This window comes from Dunckerocampus dactyliophorus, chromosome 4, assembly GCF_027744805.1.
Source record: "Dunckerocampus dactyliophorus isolate RoL2022-P2 chromosome 4, RoL_Ddac_1.1, whole genome shotgun sequence".
Classification (NCBI taxonomy): domain Eukaryota; kingdom Metazoa; phylum Chordata; class Actinopteri; order Syngnathiformes; family Syngnathidae; genus Dunckerocampus; species Dunckerocampus dactyliophorus.
In genome coordinates this window covers 12,453,432-12,472,781 of record NC_072822.1, presented here as the reverse complement: position 1 = coordinate 12,472,781, position 19,350 = coordinate 12,453,432, and the positions used below count along the sequence as shown (strand labels likewise).

Genomic DNA, 19,350 nt, shown 5'->3' with positions numbered 1-19,350 from the left:
TACCGAAAGGAAACGCTACCTATTGTTTTTTTTTTGAGTTTGAAATTGTTGACGCTAAGTGTAGCGTTCGTTTCTATGCTGCTATGTGAAATTAATGTGCCCAAGAAGGAAGTTCCGGTAATGCTTAAAATGACCAAAATACGGCAAAAGACTTTAAGTATTATATGTTATCATGAATGTACCTCTCACTACATGATCACAGCATGTACCTGTATATAAAATCATGAAACATTGTTGGTGGTTTTTGGAGGTGTTTTATTAGCCGTCTTTGTGGGTGTGTCCCATTACGTGCATTTTTATCTGTTTTTATATCTTATATCTTTTATATCTTATAATAACGTCCAGAAAGACGTGTGTTCATGTCTCACATACTGTAAGGATTGCGAACGATGGGCAAAATTCCTAAAAAAGTGCAGTTTTTCTTTAAAACCACACAAAAGCTGGAGAGCACATTAATTATACACTTAAACAACCCATTCATTCCATTCCATTTTCCTCCGCTTATCCGTGTCCGGGTCGCGGGGGCAGCAGTCTCAGTAGGGAAGCCCAGACTTCCCGGTCCCCGATCACCTCCTCCAGCTCCACCGGGAGGACACCAAGGCGTTCCCAGGCCAGCTGTGAGACATAATCCCTCCAGCGTGTCCTAGGTCTTCCCCGGGCCCTTCTCCCGGCTGGGCATGCCCGAAACACCTCACCAGGGAGGCGTCCGGGAGGCATCCGGACTAGATGCCCGAGCCACCTCAGCTGGCTCCTCTCGATGTGAAGGAGCAGCGGCTCTACTCTGAGCTCCTCCCGGATAACCGAGCTCCTCACCCTGTCTCCAGGCTTAAACAACCCAGTCAACCAATCAAATAAATGTAGTGCTATGAAAAACTATGCCTTATATCTGTGAACTGAGGGGGAGAATTGATCAAAATTTATCTAAAGACGGTTGCAGAAAACCCACCATGCATTCATATTTTAAATTTGTCTGACGGCATGAACATCTGCAGAAAAAGAGGCTTACTGAAAGTATTTTAATCAGACCATACTCTGTTCATCTCCCTCAGGGTGGCCCATTTATTTACACCTGCTGTTGTCCTTTTTTCCTCACTTCTCCAGCTTTTGCCTCTAATCCCACCTTTGCCGGCTGGTGTCAAGCTTACTTTGTTCCCTCTCTGGTCTTACTCTTACTTTCTCCTCCTCTTTCTCTGTGGTGAAAACTGCCTGCTTTTGGATATGGTGCTCGCATTCTGATCACGTTCAGCATCCGGCCCTTCAGAGAACAGACTGAGGAGAGAGTCAGGGTGTGTGTACATGACAGAATGTACTCTCACAAAAGAACTATTTCCCCAAACAGTCTGGTCAATGTGGTGGCATGAACAGGACCCTGCATCGCTATGTTTAAATGAATCATGTCTCATCATAATGATTTTATTGGTTCTCACACCACCATGTCACACTAGCACCCTGCTCAGGTTCCACGCTATTATCAGATACGACACGCCCACTACTCTTCTTCTCCGTCCCTCCGTTACAGTCTTTGCAAACGTAAACAAAACAAAGAAATAACACCAGACTTTACATCCTACTGGTAGCAATGAGTACAAAATATTACATATGCAAAGCAGGTATTCAGGTTTAGGGAAAATATGTATGAAAATCAATTCTGCATGCAAATGTGTGTCTGTGCCAAAGTGATGGAAACATTTAACGTTTCCGTCCATGCAGCATGCATCCCATCACCACCAAAGGACTGGCATGCAAACACTATTTATTGGCAATGAATACAGCAGGATGCATGGCATCAGAAAGCATACCGGCAAACAAGCAGTCTACAGGTGCTTCCACCTACCGTAAGGCTCTGTCCCACAGCCAAGAGGGGCAACGTTAACATCTAGACACGCTAAACACTACTGTACTACTGCTTCTGCTGCTGCTGCTGCCGCTGCTGGCTTTACCATATAACACACACACACATACTCGCTCACTCCTTATCTTGCTCGCTCACTCACTCACACAGCAAAGGCCAACCAGATGCAATGTTCGTGAATAACCCACAGGCACTGAGTTGCACTTTCTTTCTTTCTCTCTCTCCCTTCTGTCACTCACAAATGCAAGGAGATGCTCGCTTTCCGCTGACTGATCTGACTCATAAAAAGTTGACAGGCACAGCCTTTCTTTTCTTCCACTTTCACTAAGGCGGTCAAATAATGACATCATTTAAGTTAAATTCACATGTCTTGAGTGTATTTTCTGGGATTTCAGATGATACTTAAATGTAGCAAATTGTACTTCCGCAATAAGAGTTCCAACTTGAGTGACAACAATATCCACTTAATGTTTTTCTTTGTCTTTCTGATTAATTGGACCACACATACTTCCATAATAAAGATATTTTTGTGTGGTTCGGATTACTTACTGTCCGTGAATGCACCTCACGGTCGTGTGGTGAGAGTGCGCTTTGAGGACGAACGAACTAGTGACGTGTTTGTGAGTTGGAGATACATATATGGTGTTGGAATTGCACTGCTGTTGATGTGTTCAGGTGAGAATAAAGTGATAATACAGTGTCAGACTATGTGCTACTCTGTGCCTCCGTCTGCTCTCATAACGGAGCGGTATGGCTTGCCATGGTGCGCATGCGTTAATTATGCTAAGAATTTTGTCTGTTATTTTTAACCGCCTTAAATTTTTGATCGAAACTGTATTACTTTAACAATGTATTTATCATTGTAGTTTGCAGTGGTGTTGGACCGCATATGAAAGAGGCAAAATCACCCTCGTGATGCAGGATCTTCTTTGTGTTGGGATATCTAAACCAACAATGTGCTGCGCTGGATCATTGTCCTCAAAACTCGTCGCATCCTCAGGCCTGCCTGCGCATTTGACATAAGCACATTTAACGAGCATGCACCGTATGCTGTAGTGCAGTGCAGCTGATACAGGCTCATCCTCCATCATTTTTCTACAGTGCCGCTGTCACTGGAAAGGATTGGAGGAATTTGTAGGATTTATCAGTGCAGGAAGAAGACGCATTGTCTTTAGGGAGTAGCTAGACAGATGGATGGAAATGAAGGGAAATAATGGACAGGGTGGCACACTGAAATGAACACCAAAATGGATGTGTTTATATAACCAATGATGAAAAACATTTACTCCAGACTTACAATCAATAATCAATCAACCACGCTGTGAGTCAAAAATGTACCTCTTCTCCAGCATTCTCTTTTTCATCCGATTGTTGACACTGGAAAACACAATCCCCCAATTCTTAAGACCTTATAAAGTTTTCTGCGCCACACAGTTGCACAAATCATAACCAATTACTCAACCATGGATATTTCTCATCTAAACTTCACACTAGCGCCAAAGCATCAAGCACAAGAATACCTTGACGGAAGCAAGTTGATCGTTTTGTGTCATGGTACATATAGAATATGGCTCATTCATTTATTTTCTATGCCGCTTGTCTTCATTACGGTTGGGGGGGAGCTGCAGCCTATCCCAGCTGACTCTTGGGGAGAGTTGGGTACACCCTGAACTGGACGCCAGTCAACTACAGGCCACATACAACATGGATATGTTGTACTGTATATGTATATGTATAAATACATGTTTTAATGATTTATCTATTTAATACCTGTGTTGTTTTCTGAATGAGTTATTTACATGTCAAGATTTTTCAAGTGACTCAGCACAAATGAGGTAACAACGCAAGCAAATCAACAACCCAACTTTAATGTAAATACAAGCATAGCAATAACATCAAGAACAAGGACCAATGTGATTGGTCGAGAAGAGGAAATAACTTAAATCGGCCAGAGTTTAATTAAAAGTGGAGTGCCTCAAGTGGGCTTACACACACTGGGAGACAGGCCAGACACACCGCACAATCACCACTTCCTTTAAATCACCTCTCTGCTTTTTGATCAGTCTGGACTTGTCTTTTCTCTCTCAAATATTTTGTTTGCCAGATTATGACGTCTTTGAGGAGTGACCCATTAATAGACATTAATAGACCATTTATATATGCAAAGGAACAGATGGCGCCAAATGACTCCTCCCTAAACGTGTCTCACTTTTCTTCCTACCACTCACACCCACACACACGGCCTATTATTAGTCCAAAAATATGCATATTTAAGCTAATGTTGCATATTATTTGCCTAAATTAAGCATATTCAAGCATACAAATGGCTAAATTATCTAAAATACAAACATTAAGGCATTCAAAAGGCATTCAAAAACATGATATATATATAGTACCCTACACTGGTCACTAGGTGTCAGTAATGTTACTGTAATTTTTGGTGGGACAGAGTTGATCGCCAGAACAACAGGCTTTTATTGCAGGTTTGAATTATTTCACAACAGACGCAATAATCTCTAATAGAAAATCCTGATAAACATCCCTAATAAAAACACGGGCTGCTGTTGCGGCCATAAACCAGGTTTAAGCGGAAACTCTGAAACACCCGACATCACTTCCTGTCCACCCGTCACTCAGCTCCTCTAGCATGGTCTTATTTATGTCTTAAATGGCTAATTTTCTCTGATTGTGTCTACTATATTGGGTAATAATTGGTGTAAAGGTGATTGTAGGGGTGTTATCTCATGTCTAGAGGGCTCTAATAATGTTTAAAAATGTATTTAGAATAAATATTCCATTTATAAATAAAGAATCCTACTTCAGGGAAATTCACTTATCACGGTCAGGTCATGGAACCAATTAACGGCAATAAACAAGGAATTACTGGATACTTTTTTATTGCAATCTACATATTTCACAAATATTAAAAACATGATTTCGCCTTAAAAATATTTTGCAAAAACATCATATTCTTATTTGAGTCTTATATTCTTGTTTGTCTTATAATCAGGTCAATACAGGTATTTATTAAAGGCTACAATAGAGCATATGACTAATTAGGTACATTTTGAAACAGGAACTGAATTGACGTTTTCCCAAGTGAAAAAACATTAAATATGTTTGCAAACAGCATTCCACTATTTAATTTTCTATGTACGGCATTACAAAATCATTTTACCTAAGATTACTAAGGGTAACTGTTTAATTAATTTTGCTTGCTGCAAAGTACTGGATGCACCCCTCAAGTTAAAATCCTCCGCAGCGTATCATACATCATCGTACACAATGAATCTTGATGAGAACATCAATCAGAACAGCCAGACAGATGGTTGCTAATATTGTCCACAACACTACAATGCGCTGGAAAAAGTCTGATGTAACATCACTTAACCTACCTAAAAGGTGAACAAAATATGACGAGCACACTCACTCCGTGACAATAGAAATAAACAACTAAAACATATAAGTACAGAAATGTAGGCTAGAGGACACACACTCGTCTCACACACCCACACACACACATACATTGCATTATAGTACAATGTGTCATCTTATCATACACGCTCCAGACTTGGAAAGAAGCCCACATTCGAGGTGTGAGCTTTTGTAGTAACAAACCCCATGAGTCATTATCTGTCATTATAGCTGCACCCAAGTCAATGCTCACATAGCCACAGGCGTCTATAATAACCACACTAAAACTAATTGATCCTCTAAAACTTTCTGTTGTCATTTTCTTCAATAATAAAACCAAAATCCCAAGGGCCTTGAGTGTTCATTTCAAATTCAGCACTTTTGTTTAGGGTCTATTTTCTCTCCAAAATGCCTGTGCAATGGCTCTGCACTAAAAGCAATAACAGAACATTGAGGTAAGTGTTATGAAATCTCTTGTTAATTAAAATACTAATGCCTCCGTGTTTAACGAACAACTTCCTCGATTAGCATACGGGAACAGAAGAGAATTTCTTTTACAAAGTTTGATGAAACGACTTACCATTGGATCAGTGGAGCTCATTAATGAGATGAAAAGCAAAGTGACACCTCTCTCAGGCCAACAAAGCACAGAGTGAGCGGCTATTTGTGTATTAGCATGCATACAAGAGTATTAGCGCCTGCGTCTCACGCCAAACAGACGTTATATGCAAACCAACGGGCGCAGGGTTCCTTACCTAAACTCACAGCCCCATGGAAGTTACAGAAGGTCATGAATGGGGACACACACATATGCACCCACACACACGTCATTTTGGTGAGTCATCACTTTTGTGGGTGAACAGGCGTCACGCGATGGATGAGAATAACATGCATCTCTTAGCAGAGAATTTGACAAGTCAGAAATACTCCTGCATATGTCTGCTATGTGCCCTTGCCAATGGAGAAGAACGAGGAGATGAAGGCAGGACAGGAGGAGAGCGACAACCAATGGAGGTCACGCAGCACAGAAAGTGGAGAATGCCATGAAATGAGTTAAATGAAAGGAGATGTCCTGAAGTGGCAAATCTTTTTATAGACTATCGGCCCACTGGTGGTGGTAATCATGCCTTGGAAATAGCAGCCACCTGTTGGCAAAGGAGGCTCCAAGAGAAACAAGAGTGGCAGGCCTGTCTCCAGTGGGAATTGAAAACACCCCCCTTCATAATTTGACAGAATGACAACGATCACGGATATCACTCAGAATATATACAGTATATCACTTAGAGTATAGTAATCCCTCGCCACTTCGCGCTTCAAATTTCATGGCTTCACTCTATCACGGTTTTTAAAAAATAGATTCATTAATAAATCATGCTGTTTCATCGTTGAATATGGCCTATTATTATTATTATTATTATTACTATTATTATTATTATTATTATTATCATTGTTATTATCAAAACATACATATTTAAGCTAATGTTACATATTATTTGCCTAAATTAAGGATTTTCAAGCATAAAAATGGCTAACTGAACTAAAATAAAAATATTCAGAAGATGCATTCGAAGACGTGATGATATGTAATATTCTGTTGCGCGGCGTGCGCAGGAAAGCAGTTTGTAATGGATCCCAAGATGCAGAAGACAAAAGAGGTTGTAGGACAGGCTTTAATAGTCTCTGTTACCGGTCAGAACAAAAAACAACGGTGCAATAAGAAAACTCAAAAGGGCACCGCGACAAAAGAGAGAAACTGTACCAGGCTGGAAGGAGCTACGGGACATGTAGCAGGACTGCTCAGGAGAAGGACTTGGAAGCGTGGTGTAGCCTAGTGATCCGGAGGAATAGCTGAGTGCCGGAAACAGCAACAGGTGAGTATAAGTAGGTTAGTTAATGATGAGCAGCTGCAGCACATCCCGCAGCTCCGCCCCAGGCAGGAGGGACCAGGGTCTGAATGCAAAACATCAGCCTGAGTAAATGCACCAAAACAGTGACAGTCAACAATGACCCAAACATACCAGTATAGTCACAGCAAGGTGTGACATATTCTACATTGGTCACTAAGTGTCGGTCCTGTTACATTAATGGTCGGTGAGACACATAAGCACCAGACTTTTATTGCAGGTTTTAATGATCTCACAGTAGGCACAATAATCACTAATAAAAATTCCTAACAAAAACACAAAATACTGTTGCAGCAGTAACCATGCCAAGCTGAAATTCAACTCTGAACCCCCAACATCACTTCACCCAGAACACATTTACAGTAACATAACGTACAGTAACACACAATCATAAGTGTTTATTTATGTCTTAAATGGCTTATTTTCTGTTATTATGTCTACTATATTGGGTAATATTAATGTAAGGGTGACCGCAGGGTGTTATTTCATGTCTAGAGGGATCTAATATTGTTAAAAACGCTTTAAAAATGTCATAAACTGTTCTAAACATACAAATCATGTGCAATTCTGCATTTATGTATAGCTGTTCCATCCAAATGAGGTGTCACTGGTAAGACGCCATTCAGGACTCATTAAATATTATTTAGTTGGCTGTAGGGTACAATAAGCAATAACTAACACTTTCATGAAATCTGAAATTGTGGAATTACAATGAATGTGAAGTGGGAAGAGAGCTAAATCTAACAACAAGCCTGCAAAATGGATATTATGGGCTGCATGAATACTTATTATTCCTTCATGGCAGCTGCAGAGAGGCTCATTTGCAACTATTCAATATCCCACTCACCACAGAAGAAGGGAGGTCTACATTGAGTTGCAAATGACACAGGCACGCACGCACATAGCCTTTGGTCACTGCCCTATCAGATATATATTACTGGGTGTCTTTCTTCATCTGTATGGGTCTGTCCTTTCTTTGATCTGGTGCACCCCTCCTGACCATAAAACTTTCCATGCAGAGCTCACTTGTTACACTGCTTAATTTTAATCATGGTGAGGGTGGAGGCAAATCGATGTGGAATTGGATCAAGCTCACATCCATTACATCTTGAAGCACTGGGGGGTTTATCTTGCTTTGCAACAACCAGCAGAGAGTGCAATTAATTCAGGCCAAACTGGTCTGCTGCCTATAAGCCATCAAAAGAATACATCAACAGCGTATGAACGCTGTTACAGGCCGAGCCTGGCCCCATAAGAAGAACTTTATTGTGGGAAGTTGAGTGTCTCTCTCTTCCCTTTCTTGTCTGTCTGCACCGCCTATCGTTCAATCAATCTTCTTTGTGCCACTCTGCCGTGTCTCCTATGTCATCGCTAAAACATACGTTCTATGTCCGCTTTGACACCCAAACTCCTGATGAGCAGAGGGTTGCTGGACTTGGGGAGCACACAGGACTCACCTCTCATGGTGACATCAGCTGATGTGCGCAGGGTTCTGAACAAAACAAACCCACGAAAAGCAGCAGGCCCAGACAACATCTCAGGCCGTGCACTTCGGGTTTGCTCATCAGAGCTAGCTGATGTGCTTGCTGACATATTTAACCTGTCGCTTGCACAAGCATCTGTACCAACCTGCTTTAAGTCCACCACCATAGTGCCCGTACCCAAGAAGAGCAACGTGACCTGCTTGAATGACTATCGCCCTATAGCACTCACTCCTATTGTTATGAAGTGCTTTGAAAGAATAGTCATGACCCACATCAAAAAGAGCATCCCGGCAACTGTGGACCCTCTACAGCAGGGGTCACCACCGTGGTGCCCGCGGGCACCAGGTAGCCCCCCACGACCACATGAGGTGCCCGCAAGCCTGCTTTTCATTCAGGTTTTCAGTTAATAATGAAAGAACAGTAGAAAGAAATGCATTCTAAATGCAAAATGTGAGTTGTGGACACCAGCATTTTGTTAATGTTCTGGTAAAACAAGCATATTTGCTTTGTTTGGGTTTAAAATAAGCTCTGAAAATAAATGTTACAAAAATGAGTAGCTCTTGGCTATTTTCATTTTGTAAAAGTAGCTCTCACAAGGAAAAACGTTGGTGACCCCTGCTCTACAGTTTGCATATCGCCAGAACCGGTCCACGGATGATGCAGTCAACACTGCCATCCACACAGCCCTTTCTCACCTACAGGGCCAGGAAACATATGTCAGAATGCTATTTATAGACTATAGCTCTGCTTTTAATACAGTCTGCCCCCACAAACTCACAAATAAGCTCCTCACACTTGGCCTGTCTCCCTCCCTCTGTAACTGGGTGTTTAACTTTCTAACAGGCAGGCCCCAGTCAGTCAGAGTCCACAATCGCACATCCAGCTCAAGAATTGTGAGCACTGGGACCCCACAGGGGTGTGTGCTGAGTCCGCTCCTCTACATGTTCTTCACCTACGATTGCGTGTCCTCCCAGAACAACACCAGCATCATTAAATTTGCGGATGACACTACAGTCATCGGCCTGATCACTGGTGGTGTTGAAACGTCATACAGAAGAGAGGTGGCGGACCTCATAGCTTGGTGTCGTGATAACAATCTCCTTCTCAATACAGATAAGACTAAAGAGATGATCATTGACCCAAGAACAAGGGAAAAGGAGCCGCATAGACCCCTGTTTATTGATGAGACTGAGGTGGAGAGGGTGAAAACCTTCAAGTTCCTTGGCACACACATCAGCGAGGACCTCACCTGGTCTCACAACACCCAACAAATTATGAAGAAGTCCCAAAGGAGACTGTACTTCCTGAGAAGACTGAGGAAATTTGGAATGTCCACCACAATCCTGAGTTGCTTCTACAGATGCACTATCGAAAGTGTCCTTACAGCCTCCATCACTGTTTGGTACGATAACTGTACAACACGTGATAGGAAGGCACTCCAGCGGGTGATCAAGACCTCACAGAACATTGTTGGGGCAGCCCTCCCCTCACTGCAAGACATTTATAAAACTAGAGTCCTACGAAGAACACACAACCTCATCAAGGACAGCACACATCCACAACACTCATTATTCACACTCCTACCGTCAGGCAGACACTACAGGAGTTTGAAGTCCAGGACCACAAGGCTGGCTAACAGCTTTTACCCACAGGCCATCAGGCTTCTCAACAAAGCACTCACACACGCCGCACGCAACACACGCACACACTCATAGCATTTTATTTATTTATTTATTTGTATTATTTATCTGTATTAATGTCTCTTCTGTCGTTGTTGCTTAATTTATTGGTATATATGTTTTTTATGTTCTTATTCTTTTTCTTGTGTTTTCTTTCTTTTCTTGGGAGAATGAACAGAATAAGAATTTCATTGCATAGTATAACTGCTGTTTTACTATGCATATGACAATAAAACTCTTGAATCTTGAATCTTGAACAAAACCAGCTACTGTCGGCCGAATCACACCAAAACAACATCAGCAACTGTCTTCTGTCTTCTCTGCACGCAGGCACACACACAGTCAGGGCACATGTCACGTACCCTGACACTCGGAATCACAAAAGTCATTGACAGTACAAATAACTGCCAGGTCGCTAATCCTTCTGAAAGCCACAGTAAGAACTAAGCAGTGTGGTGGTTTTATTATTGAGATGGAGGTTGCTAATGCTTTGGCTTTTGTTTTTTATTACTTCATTTAATTCTTATATTTAAAGTTTCACTACTGTATTTTATGTCCATTGTGTGTTTTACGCACAGTGTGACCGACTTAGGACTTAATTTAGGTATAAGATCCGATTTACACCACAACCTGACTTACATCACAGTCTAGGAACAGAGCTCAGACATAAACCAATGACCACCTGTACAATAGAGTGAAGTTCCCAAAGTTAGCTTGTCGATATGTCTGCAAACCTTCAGCTTCGATGCATTTTCAGTGATTTTAGTAAATATTGACATGTTCATACTTCTCAACAAGCCTCACATTGTTTTGGTGAAGTCAACTTGTGTTTTTCCATCAGAAGCTCAGGGCTTCAGGTGTGCTTCCTTTCTGCATGCTGCTCCATTCTGGTGTTTCACTCTTTTTCTTTTGTTTACACAAGTCATTTAATGTCTAATTGTGTGGAGAATTCCTTTCCCACACTGCAGCCACTGTTTTGGTCTGAACTGATCCCTGATTATTGATCCATGTGAGAGGGCAGCATTCAGAGTTCCACCTCCTCACTCGATTGATTTAGACTCACCGATATCTATCTGCACTCTCATTACCCCGAGCCGCATGCCTGGCCCAGGTTTCAGCCTTTCTAAAAGTATTTTTGACAGCAGCATGATAAGAGAGGTCATTCAGTACGTGCTGTATTTGTTTGTATAAGATAACTCTTCTACTCCTCACAGCACACAAAAGGGTGAAAATCCTGCAAAACAGGTATGTACCCCTGCTGTGCTGCTATTATTTTTTTAACCAAATCACTACATGGCGGTGCTGTTATTAAACACCAATATTTAATCCCATAAATCACATTGAATTGAATTTTCTCACAGAATTCAATTCGCTCTTAAAAACACCCACTGTAACTTTAGGATATTTAGATAAATCACCTTGACATTTGGTGGTCACCTTTAGGGGACTGACAGGTACATTTCTGTCAAATTTGAGCAAGACTGGTTGAAAAACAAGGCCGCCATCAAGCAAATATCTTTGCAGGGGCACGGGCAGAGTCATTGACCCTTTGTCTGTAAAACTTGCAAATGATTTTAAAACTTTGAGGATATCTCTGTTGCATATGGTGGCATAAAAATAAGGAAACATTAGAACACGCCAAGTGAGAGTTTGACTGTATGAGAGCTTTGACATTGAGGAGGACGATGCAGGGCAAAGAGAAGGTCACACTCCAGTACACAGACTGTTATCCATCCATCTCTATCAGACAGGCTAATGCTGGGCTCACAGAAGGTAAATCAAAAAGACAACAGGATACAGATGATCCCTCAAGGTAAATGGATAGATGAAAGACAGTAATATGTTTTTTAGGGTCACCAAGGACAAGGGCGAGCGCTTTGACATCACAGGAAGAGCAGCTGTCATTAAGTGTGGCAGATGATAGGGATCAAAAAATCATTTTCTACCACTGTTTAGGCTCATGGGTGAGCTGGAGCCGATACCAGTTGACTTTGGGCGAGAGGGCAACCACGGGGCACATAAATACAAATAACCATTCACACTCACACCTATGGACAATTTAGATTCTCCAGTTAACCTAACAGGCATGTTTTTAGACTGTGGGAGAAAACCACCCAATCACAGGGGAGCCCTACACGGCTTATCTTTGGGTGTTGACCACACTTGTAAAGTTAAGAAAGCAAAGGATGCGACTGATCCACCATTCCACTTTGTTCATTAAATATTAAGCCTACATTTGCTGCTTACCGTTGCATGAGTAAAACCACTTGGGTTCTGGTACTCGCAGATTTTCAGAGGCAAGAAAAAGATCCTGCTGCACGTGTGGGAGGCAGACACTTCTTCAGCACGACCAAATGTGAGCACTAAAACCCATCAACATCTCTGAATGGTGTTACATCTTTTATATGATTGTCTTTGCCAGTTCCACTTGCCCCAGACAGCAATGCAGTTAGCCATTGTGTGTGTGCCAGTGACAAGTGATGGTCTCGCAGGTTGCAATGAATCCAAATTCTGGAGATGACAGGATGACATTTCTAGGAGGAGGACACAAGTTTCCAGGAGTACAGACCGACAATTTAAATTTTTATATCTAAATATTTACACCAACACTGCTCATTTCTCTGGCCGTGCATGTTTAAAATGCTTTATCCTTGAGACAAACAGACTAATTTACAATGCACTTTTACATACTTTGGGTAATTGTACACATGTCTTAAGACACACCATCTTAACTCATGCATGAATTAATCAGCTAAATGCTAGACCAGGGGTCATCACTGTGGTGCCCGCGGGCACCAGGTAGCCCCCCATGACCACATGAGGTGCCCGCAAGCTTGCTTTTCATTCAGGTTTTCAGTTAATAATGAAAGAACAGTAGAAAGAAATGGATTCTGAAATACAAAATGTGAGTTGTGGACACCAGCATTTTGTTCATGTTCTGGTAAAACAAGCATATTCGCTTTGTTTGGGTTTAAAATAAGCTCTGAAAATAAATGTTACAAAAATGAGTAGCTCTTGGCCATTTTCATTTTGTAAAAGGAGCTCTCACAAGGAAAAACGTTGGTGACCCCTGCACTAGATCCATTAGTTTGTCTGCAATCAAAATTATTCCTTTTATTAAGACATTTTTGATAATTCTGAGCCCTGACGTCAACCACCATTCAACACTCTTGGGATGAACAGAGATTGTGAACCAATAGGCCTCGGGTCTTACCGGTGTTCTTCTGGAGGAATGGACATCCTTTCCCACAGGCACACTCCAACATCTTGTAGAAAGCATTCCCAGAATAGTACCGGTATATATAGCTTATAAGGGGAGACCAACTCCATATTTTCTTCTATTTTACCATAAATTCCAGTGTATAAACCGCTACTTTTTTCTTCAACTTTGAACCCTGTGTCTTATACAGCGGTGCAGCTAATCTATGGCTAAATTCTAATCTTGTGACATCTCCTTTACTTCAGAACTGCTACTAATTGTTTAAATACTGTGTCGCTCGCGAGTCAGTGAGGTAACAGTAGCTCTTTCTTTGGCAGGAGCCAATCACGAGCTATCAGTGCACTCAACAACAGTATAACAACGTAACAGTCTGTCATTGTCACTGTGTCATCTTACTGACAACAACTAAATTCATCACACAGCAACTTAACAAAGTCCATCCATCCATCCATCCATTTTCTATGCCACTTATCCTCACTAGGGTCGCGGGTATGCTGGAGCCTATCCCAGCTGACTTCTGGTGAGAGGCGGGGAAATATACAGTAAATGTAAATAAACATGTACCAATATGAGGTGACAAAAACACAACATTTTAAAGTTTTCCCATAAGGCATTGCATCTGAGCCACGCATTCATAGAATTACGTCAGCCTCCTTTTGTGCTCTGTGCTCCTCTGGCTCCCTCTGGTGGACAGAGGCAAGATTGCAGTGCCATCCATCTACTGTATGTTGCTTGTCCTCCAATACAAAACTGCTCTTCTGGCAGTAATGCATTATGGGTAGCTGTTAAAATAGCTGCTGTTTGTTATTTTAAACTCGTATTGGTACATGTCATGTATATTTCCTCGGTGCCTTTTGAGTGTTAAGTTGCTGTGTGATGAGTTTAATGTTGTTTGTAAGATGAAACCGTGAGTCAGACTGTGAAAATGTACTAATTACCTCCTGCAATTTCCAATGGGTTGAAAAGTTTGTTGTGAGTTTTTTCATAGCTAATGATTGTCTCCTGTCAAATAAAGAGCTGCTTGGTCCTCGCAGACTCGTGCCTGCTACAATGTGTCATCTTATGACATGTGCGGCTTATACACCGCTGCAGCTTATATATGAACAAATCTGTTTTTTCCTCTAAATTTAGTGGGTGCGGAATTTAACGTATGCCATGTGGGTGTATAAGCCAGTTGTCCCAATACATTTGTCCATACAGTTGCTATGTACCATTATGCAGTGGTTGAGCAAAATAAACTTTGACACAAAAACCCACTTCCCTGCTTGAGGAGTGTTGAATATTTTAAAGTATGGAGGAGGAATAGAGTGCTGCTAAGGGCTCTCGCAGCACAAAATTCACATTGAGCTTTATTTACTTCGTTATGTCCTACATTTGCTGAATGTTACTCAGCTTGTTGTATTTTTGGGATATGATGCAATAATGAGATGTCTATCGTTTGTTTGGCTAACAATAATCAATGTAAATAGTAGACTAGCACTCAGTAGAGTAGGAATTCACACCAAAGTAAAACAAAATCTTAACAGCTGAAACAATTAATGGATGAATTGATGATTAATCAATTACCTTATTGATAGACAATTATTTTTCTTTTAATTGTTTTTTGATTTAATAATGTCAATATCATCTGAATTCAGCCTCTCAAATGTGAATATTTTTTTATTTCCTTAGTCATGAAATGATGAAATGATCTTTGTGTTTTCGGTAAAACAAGATATTCACACACATCAGCTTTGATTTTGGACAACAATGATCAACATTTTTGCCTCTTTTCTGATATGTTGCGGGCCAAACCACTAACTGTTTGTGTTTGGTTCATACTGATTTGGTCCAACCAATTACTCGATTCATCGAAACAACAAGCCTCAGATTAATCGCCTAAGAAATTAATCATTAGGTGCAGCCCTCAAAATTGAAAAGCTTTTGTGTTTCGTGTGTTTTTTCAACCACATTTTTACAAGCCACTTTTTTGCAATAAGCAGAGTGCGCTCTGACAAGGGTGAGGAAGTAGACAATAGTGAATGACAATTGCAAAATCCAGTTAGCCAGTTAGCTCCTGATGCCACATACAAACTTTGTTATTAAAATACAACATAAGTCAACAATAACAGCAAGGTTAACTTATTACGCCAAATCATACTATCATGATGTAAGATGATGGGACCACCTCGTTTTTTATTCTGGGGTGGGGAGAAGAGTACCAAGAGAATATAAATTCCCCTAGCTGTAATGTTTAACTGGATTTGTATCTACGGTTATGTAATGAGTTCCTGTTCTATACATGTGCCGTCCCTCCACAACATGGCATGGAGTGGTTGTAAAGTTTTTGTTTAATCCTCACAGTAGCAAACCACTGATCTCCTTTCACGCTGCCTCTAAAAGTTGTCTTTTTAGTTGTTCTGTGCAAACAGCATCAACAAGGAATGGAGGGACGAAGTTGACCTGACAATTCATAACAGAAACGGGAAGTTGCCCGTTTGAAAGCATATTTTAAATGCCAGAACAGGGGTGTAAATTTTACCACCCGAGACTCATATTTTGTGTGAAAGGCACAATCGAATTAGTCGCATATTCTGTTACGACTCTGATGCTGCAATTTTGCTGGATCTGTGAGAGATCCAGAGGCCAATATCTCTTTCCCTTATGCATTCAAGCTTGACAGAGGTTATAATAAACCTATTGTGAAAGTGTCAGTCCAAACGCAATATGAATATAATCAGCCAGACCTGCAGCTGAGAGAAAATATCCATCGTGTTAAAGAACACTATACTTGTCTGAATGCTAACACAAAGGCTCTTTAAGCTATGGGGGGGTGCGGTATTGATGATGATGTATAGTGAACCACATCTGAGGAAAGTGCATCGCTATCAATATGGCTAAGTGAAACTGGAAGCAGTTGACTTGATTGCTTTATGGGCTGACCACAATAATGAATGCTTTGAGGCTGAAGTTAGACTTAGACGTGTTTACGTGAAAAGAGGAACACATGAAATCACAACGTTAAGTGTTCTTCAAACTCAGGAAAAATGCACACTGAAAATTAAAATGAACAGCGGAGCAAGCGCCACTCAAATACTTCTTCTTGATCTCTCAAGTCAATAATAAAATGACACTGAATTTGGCAGTAATCCCTTCCACCGCTCACTCACTGCAGATTTTTTTATGCTTGTTATGAACAGTTCATATTTAATTTATAAAATTGTTCCTTGGAGCTCTCTTTCATTTCCATAATGAGAAGTTATATGTAAGATCATGTAATGGTGCACTGGTGGGCGACACACGTTAAAAGAGTAATCCTTGTGGGATTACACATTAGAATTGGTGGGAATGCAGGAGAAAACATGCCCATATGTAATCACTAAGCAGGTACAAATATTTATATTCAAATGTAGACCATTTTCACATGATGCACCGTCTGTTGTGATTATCTCTGCATTGCAATGACTGACAATTTCCCCTGGGCAAAAGGTTTGATATACCTCTATCAACTCATTCATTCATTCCTTTTCCTATCCCAGCCGATTTACCAATCAAAACCATCTCATCAAGCAGCATGTGTCCAAACTTTTATGATGGTGTACAATCCTGTCACTCTACTTTATTAGGTACAACCTGTGTGTCATTTTAAGTCATTGTTAAGCTTGATAAAGGTGTTCATTTATTTATTGTTCATCGTCTGTGTACAATTAAATCCGTCTGTTTAGATTAGCATATTCAAAACACCCTCATCTGCTTCCTTCATTTACGGCAATCTTGAGCTTTCAACCTTCTGTCCAATATTTGTATATTATTTTTAATTTTTAAAGATTATTTTTATTGTTGTGGCTCCTGTGTTATTTATCTTTTTTTACCGTGTCATTAAGTGCACAGTATGGTACAATACTAATACTAATACTAATACTAATAATCTTGCGACCGTGAAGGATAAGAGGTGGAAATTTAAAAAATAATAACAAATAAAATCAAAATCAGGACAAATTCATAGTTGTGTCACGATACACTCAGCTCACAAGGCGAGATGATACATGATATTGGCTTCACGAGAACCACACGAGACAATATTGTCACATTACTTTTAAGAAAACTACAATGACAAAATATAGGACTGGACAAACACACTTATTTTTTTTAATGTTTAATAACTTTGCATGCATGACGTAAGCATGATGCTTGTAACTGTTGAACTTTTGTCCACAAATTGAATAAAATGCAATTTTAACAATTTAACACGCTATTAAATATGACAAATACAATGAATGCATTTTGAATTGTTTTACTTTTTATGTTACACCAGTGTGACAAGTCATCGAAAAAGAGTGCTGACATAGCGTTCAGCATTTAGTCAGTGCACAGAAAAGTAATCCACAACCTCGTTGTTGGTTCTTACACCAAATTAGACATTAGCAGATGCATTCAATGAGGCAGATTCTGTGGGAAAATGAGTTGTCTTGCTGGAAATGACATAGTTGTGTACTTTGACGGGGACACATTTTACTCAACGCATTTAAAATCTGACGTATTTTCAAGTCATCAGACTAAAGTCAGAGTCATGTCCCGAGTCAGTGATATCTAAGTCCAGTCAGGTTGCAAGTCTTTGATAATATTGACAAGTCAAATCCAAAGTCATCAAAATTGTGACTAGAGTCTGACTCGAGTCCAAGTTGCATGACTCGAGTCCACACTTCTGACGGCAGCTGTTAAGCTCCGCCACACGTCACGGGCGAGTGACACTGGGAACACCGAGGTAGGTTAGATTGCAAGTTTTACAGTGTGCGTAAAGCACTTAATGTGTGCTTCCAATCCTTCCTCGTGCACTGCCACTTCCATATTACGTGTATTATCATTCACAGTAGCGATGCCACAGTCTGACTGGCTTCTGGCTTCCCTGTTCTCGTGGGACATCTTTTTTTCTAAATGAGAAATATTGTTGCTAGGGGTGCTCCGATAAATCGGCCACTAATCATTATCGGACAATTTCCGTGAAAAAGCACGATATCAGCATATACCGATACTAACCTATAACAAGAAATTGAAAAACCTGAGCATCCCTAATTGTTACGTTTTCATCTCATCTCCTGACACCACTACAAAGTAATAATAATAATAATAATAATAATTATTATTATTATTATTATTATTATTATTATTATTATTATTATTATTATTATTATTATTTGTATTTGTATTTTTTTCATATCCATTTAAATTATTTTTTCTAATAATTTATAATAATAACATCAATCAACCTTTGGTTAATATATTTGTGTTTGTACAATTACTTCATATGTCTCTAAGATTATTTTATGTAAAAAAAAAAAAAAAAAAAATCTCTGGTGTTCCTAATTACCACTGGATGGCGTCCATGTACCACCAGTGGTACTCGTACCACAGTTTGAGAATCAATGTGTACAGGGTTATATAGAAATGCCAGAAATATACCTAGTGTCTCAAATATGTCCCATATAAAATATGAAGTGAGAGTATATTCAATCCTTCATCTCACCTCATTTTAACTGACCTTAATCTTCTCTCACCATTGAAATGAATTCAGCCTCTCCCTCGCCCTCATATCTTCTTATTTTTCTCCTAAATTACATATAAACTGTGAAAAGACCCTCCCTGTCCATCTGAACGTGTGATTGCTGACCACAAATACTTCATCATCCCCATTCTTCAATATTATATACGGCGTCATTAAAAAAAGAGCAAGCCATGCAGTGAGAGCACTATGTATTATTTAACTCAACTGGCACGAGCCGTAATGACGCTGCAACAAGTTCAATGTGTTTGAAGCCCT

General features: G+C 40.3%; 1 protein-coding gene across 6 annotated transcripts in view; it reads right to left on the bottom strand.

Moving 5' to 3' along the window:
* The window catches only part of mctp1a (multiple C2 domains, transmembrane 1a), a 133,163-nt gene that overhangs the window by 92,021 nt on the left and 21,792 nt on the right, over positions 1-19,350 (bottom strand). For 4 of the 6 annotated variants that reach the window (XM_054774996.1, XM_054775000.1, XM_054774997.1 and 1 more), the window contains exon 1: positions 1,835-2,408. The exons of the other annotated variants lie outside the window; for them this stretch is intronic. In XM_054774996.1, coding sequence (XP_054630971.1) covers positions 1,835-1,876 — 42 coding nt within the window. In that variant the 5' untranslated portion in view covers positions 1,877-2,408. Of the gene's footprint in view, positions 1-1,834; positions 2,409-19,350 lie in introns of those variants that run through there. 6 annotated transcript variants of the gene reach the window in all.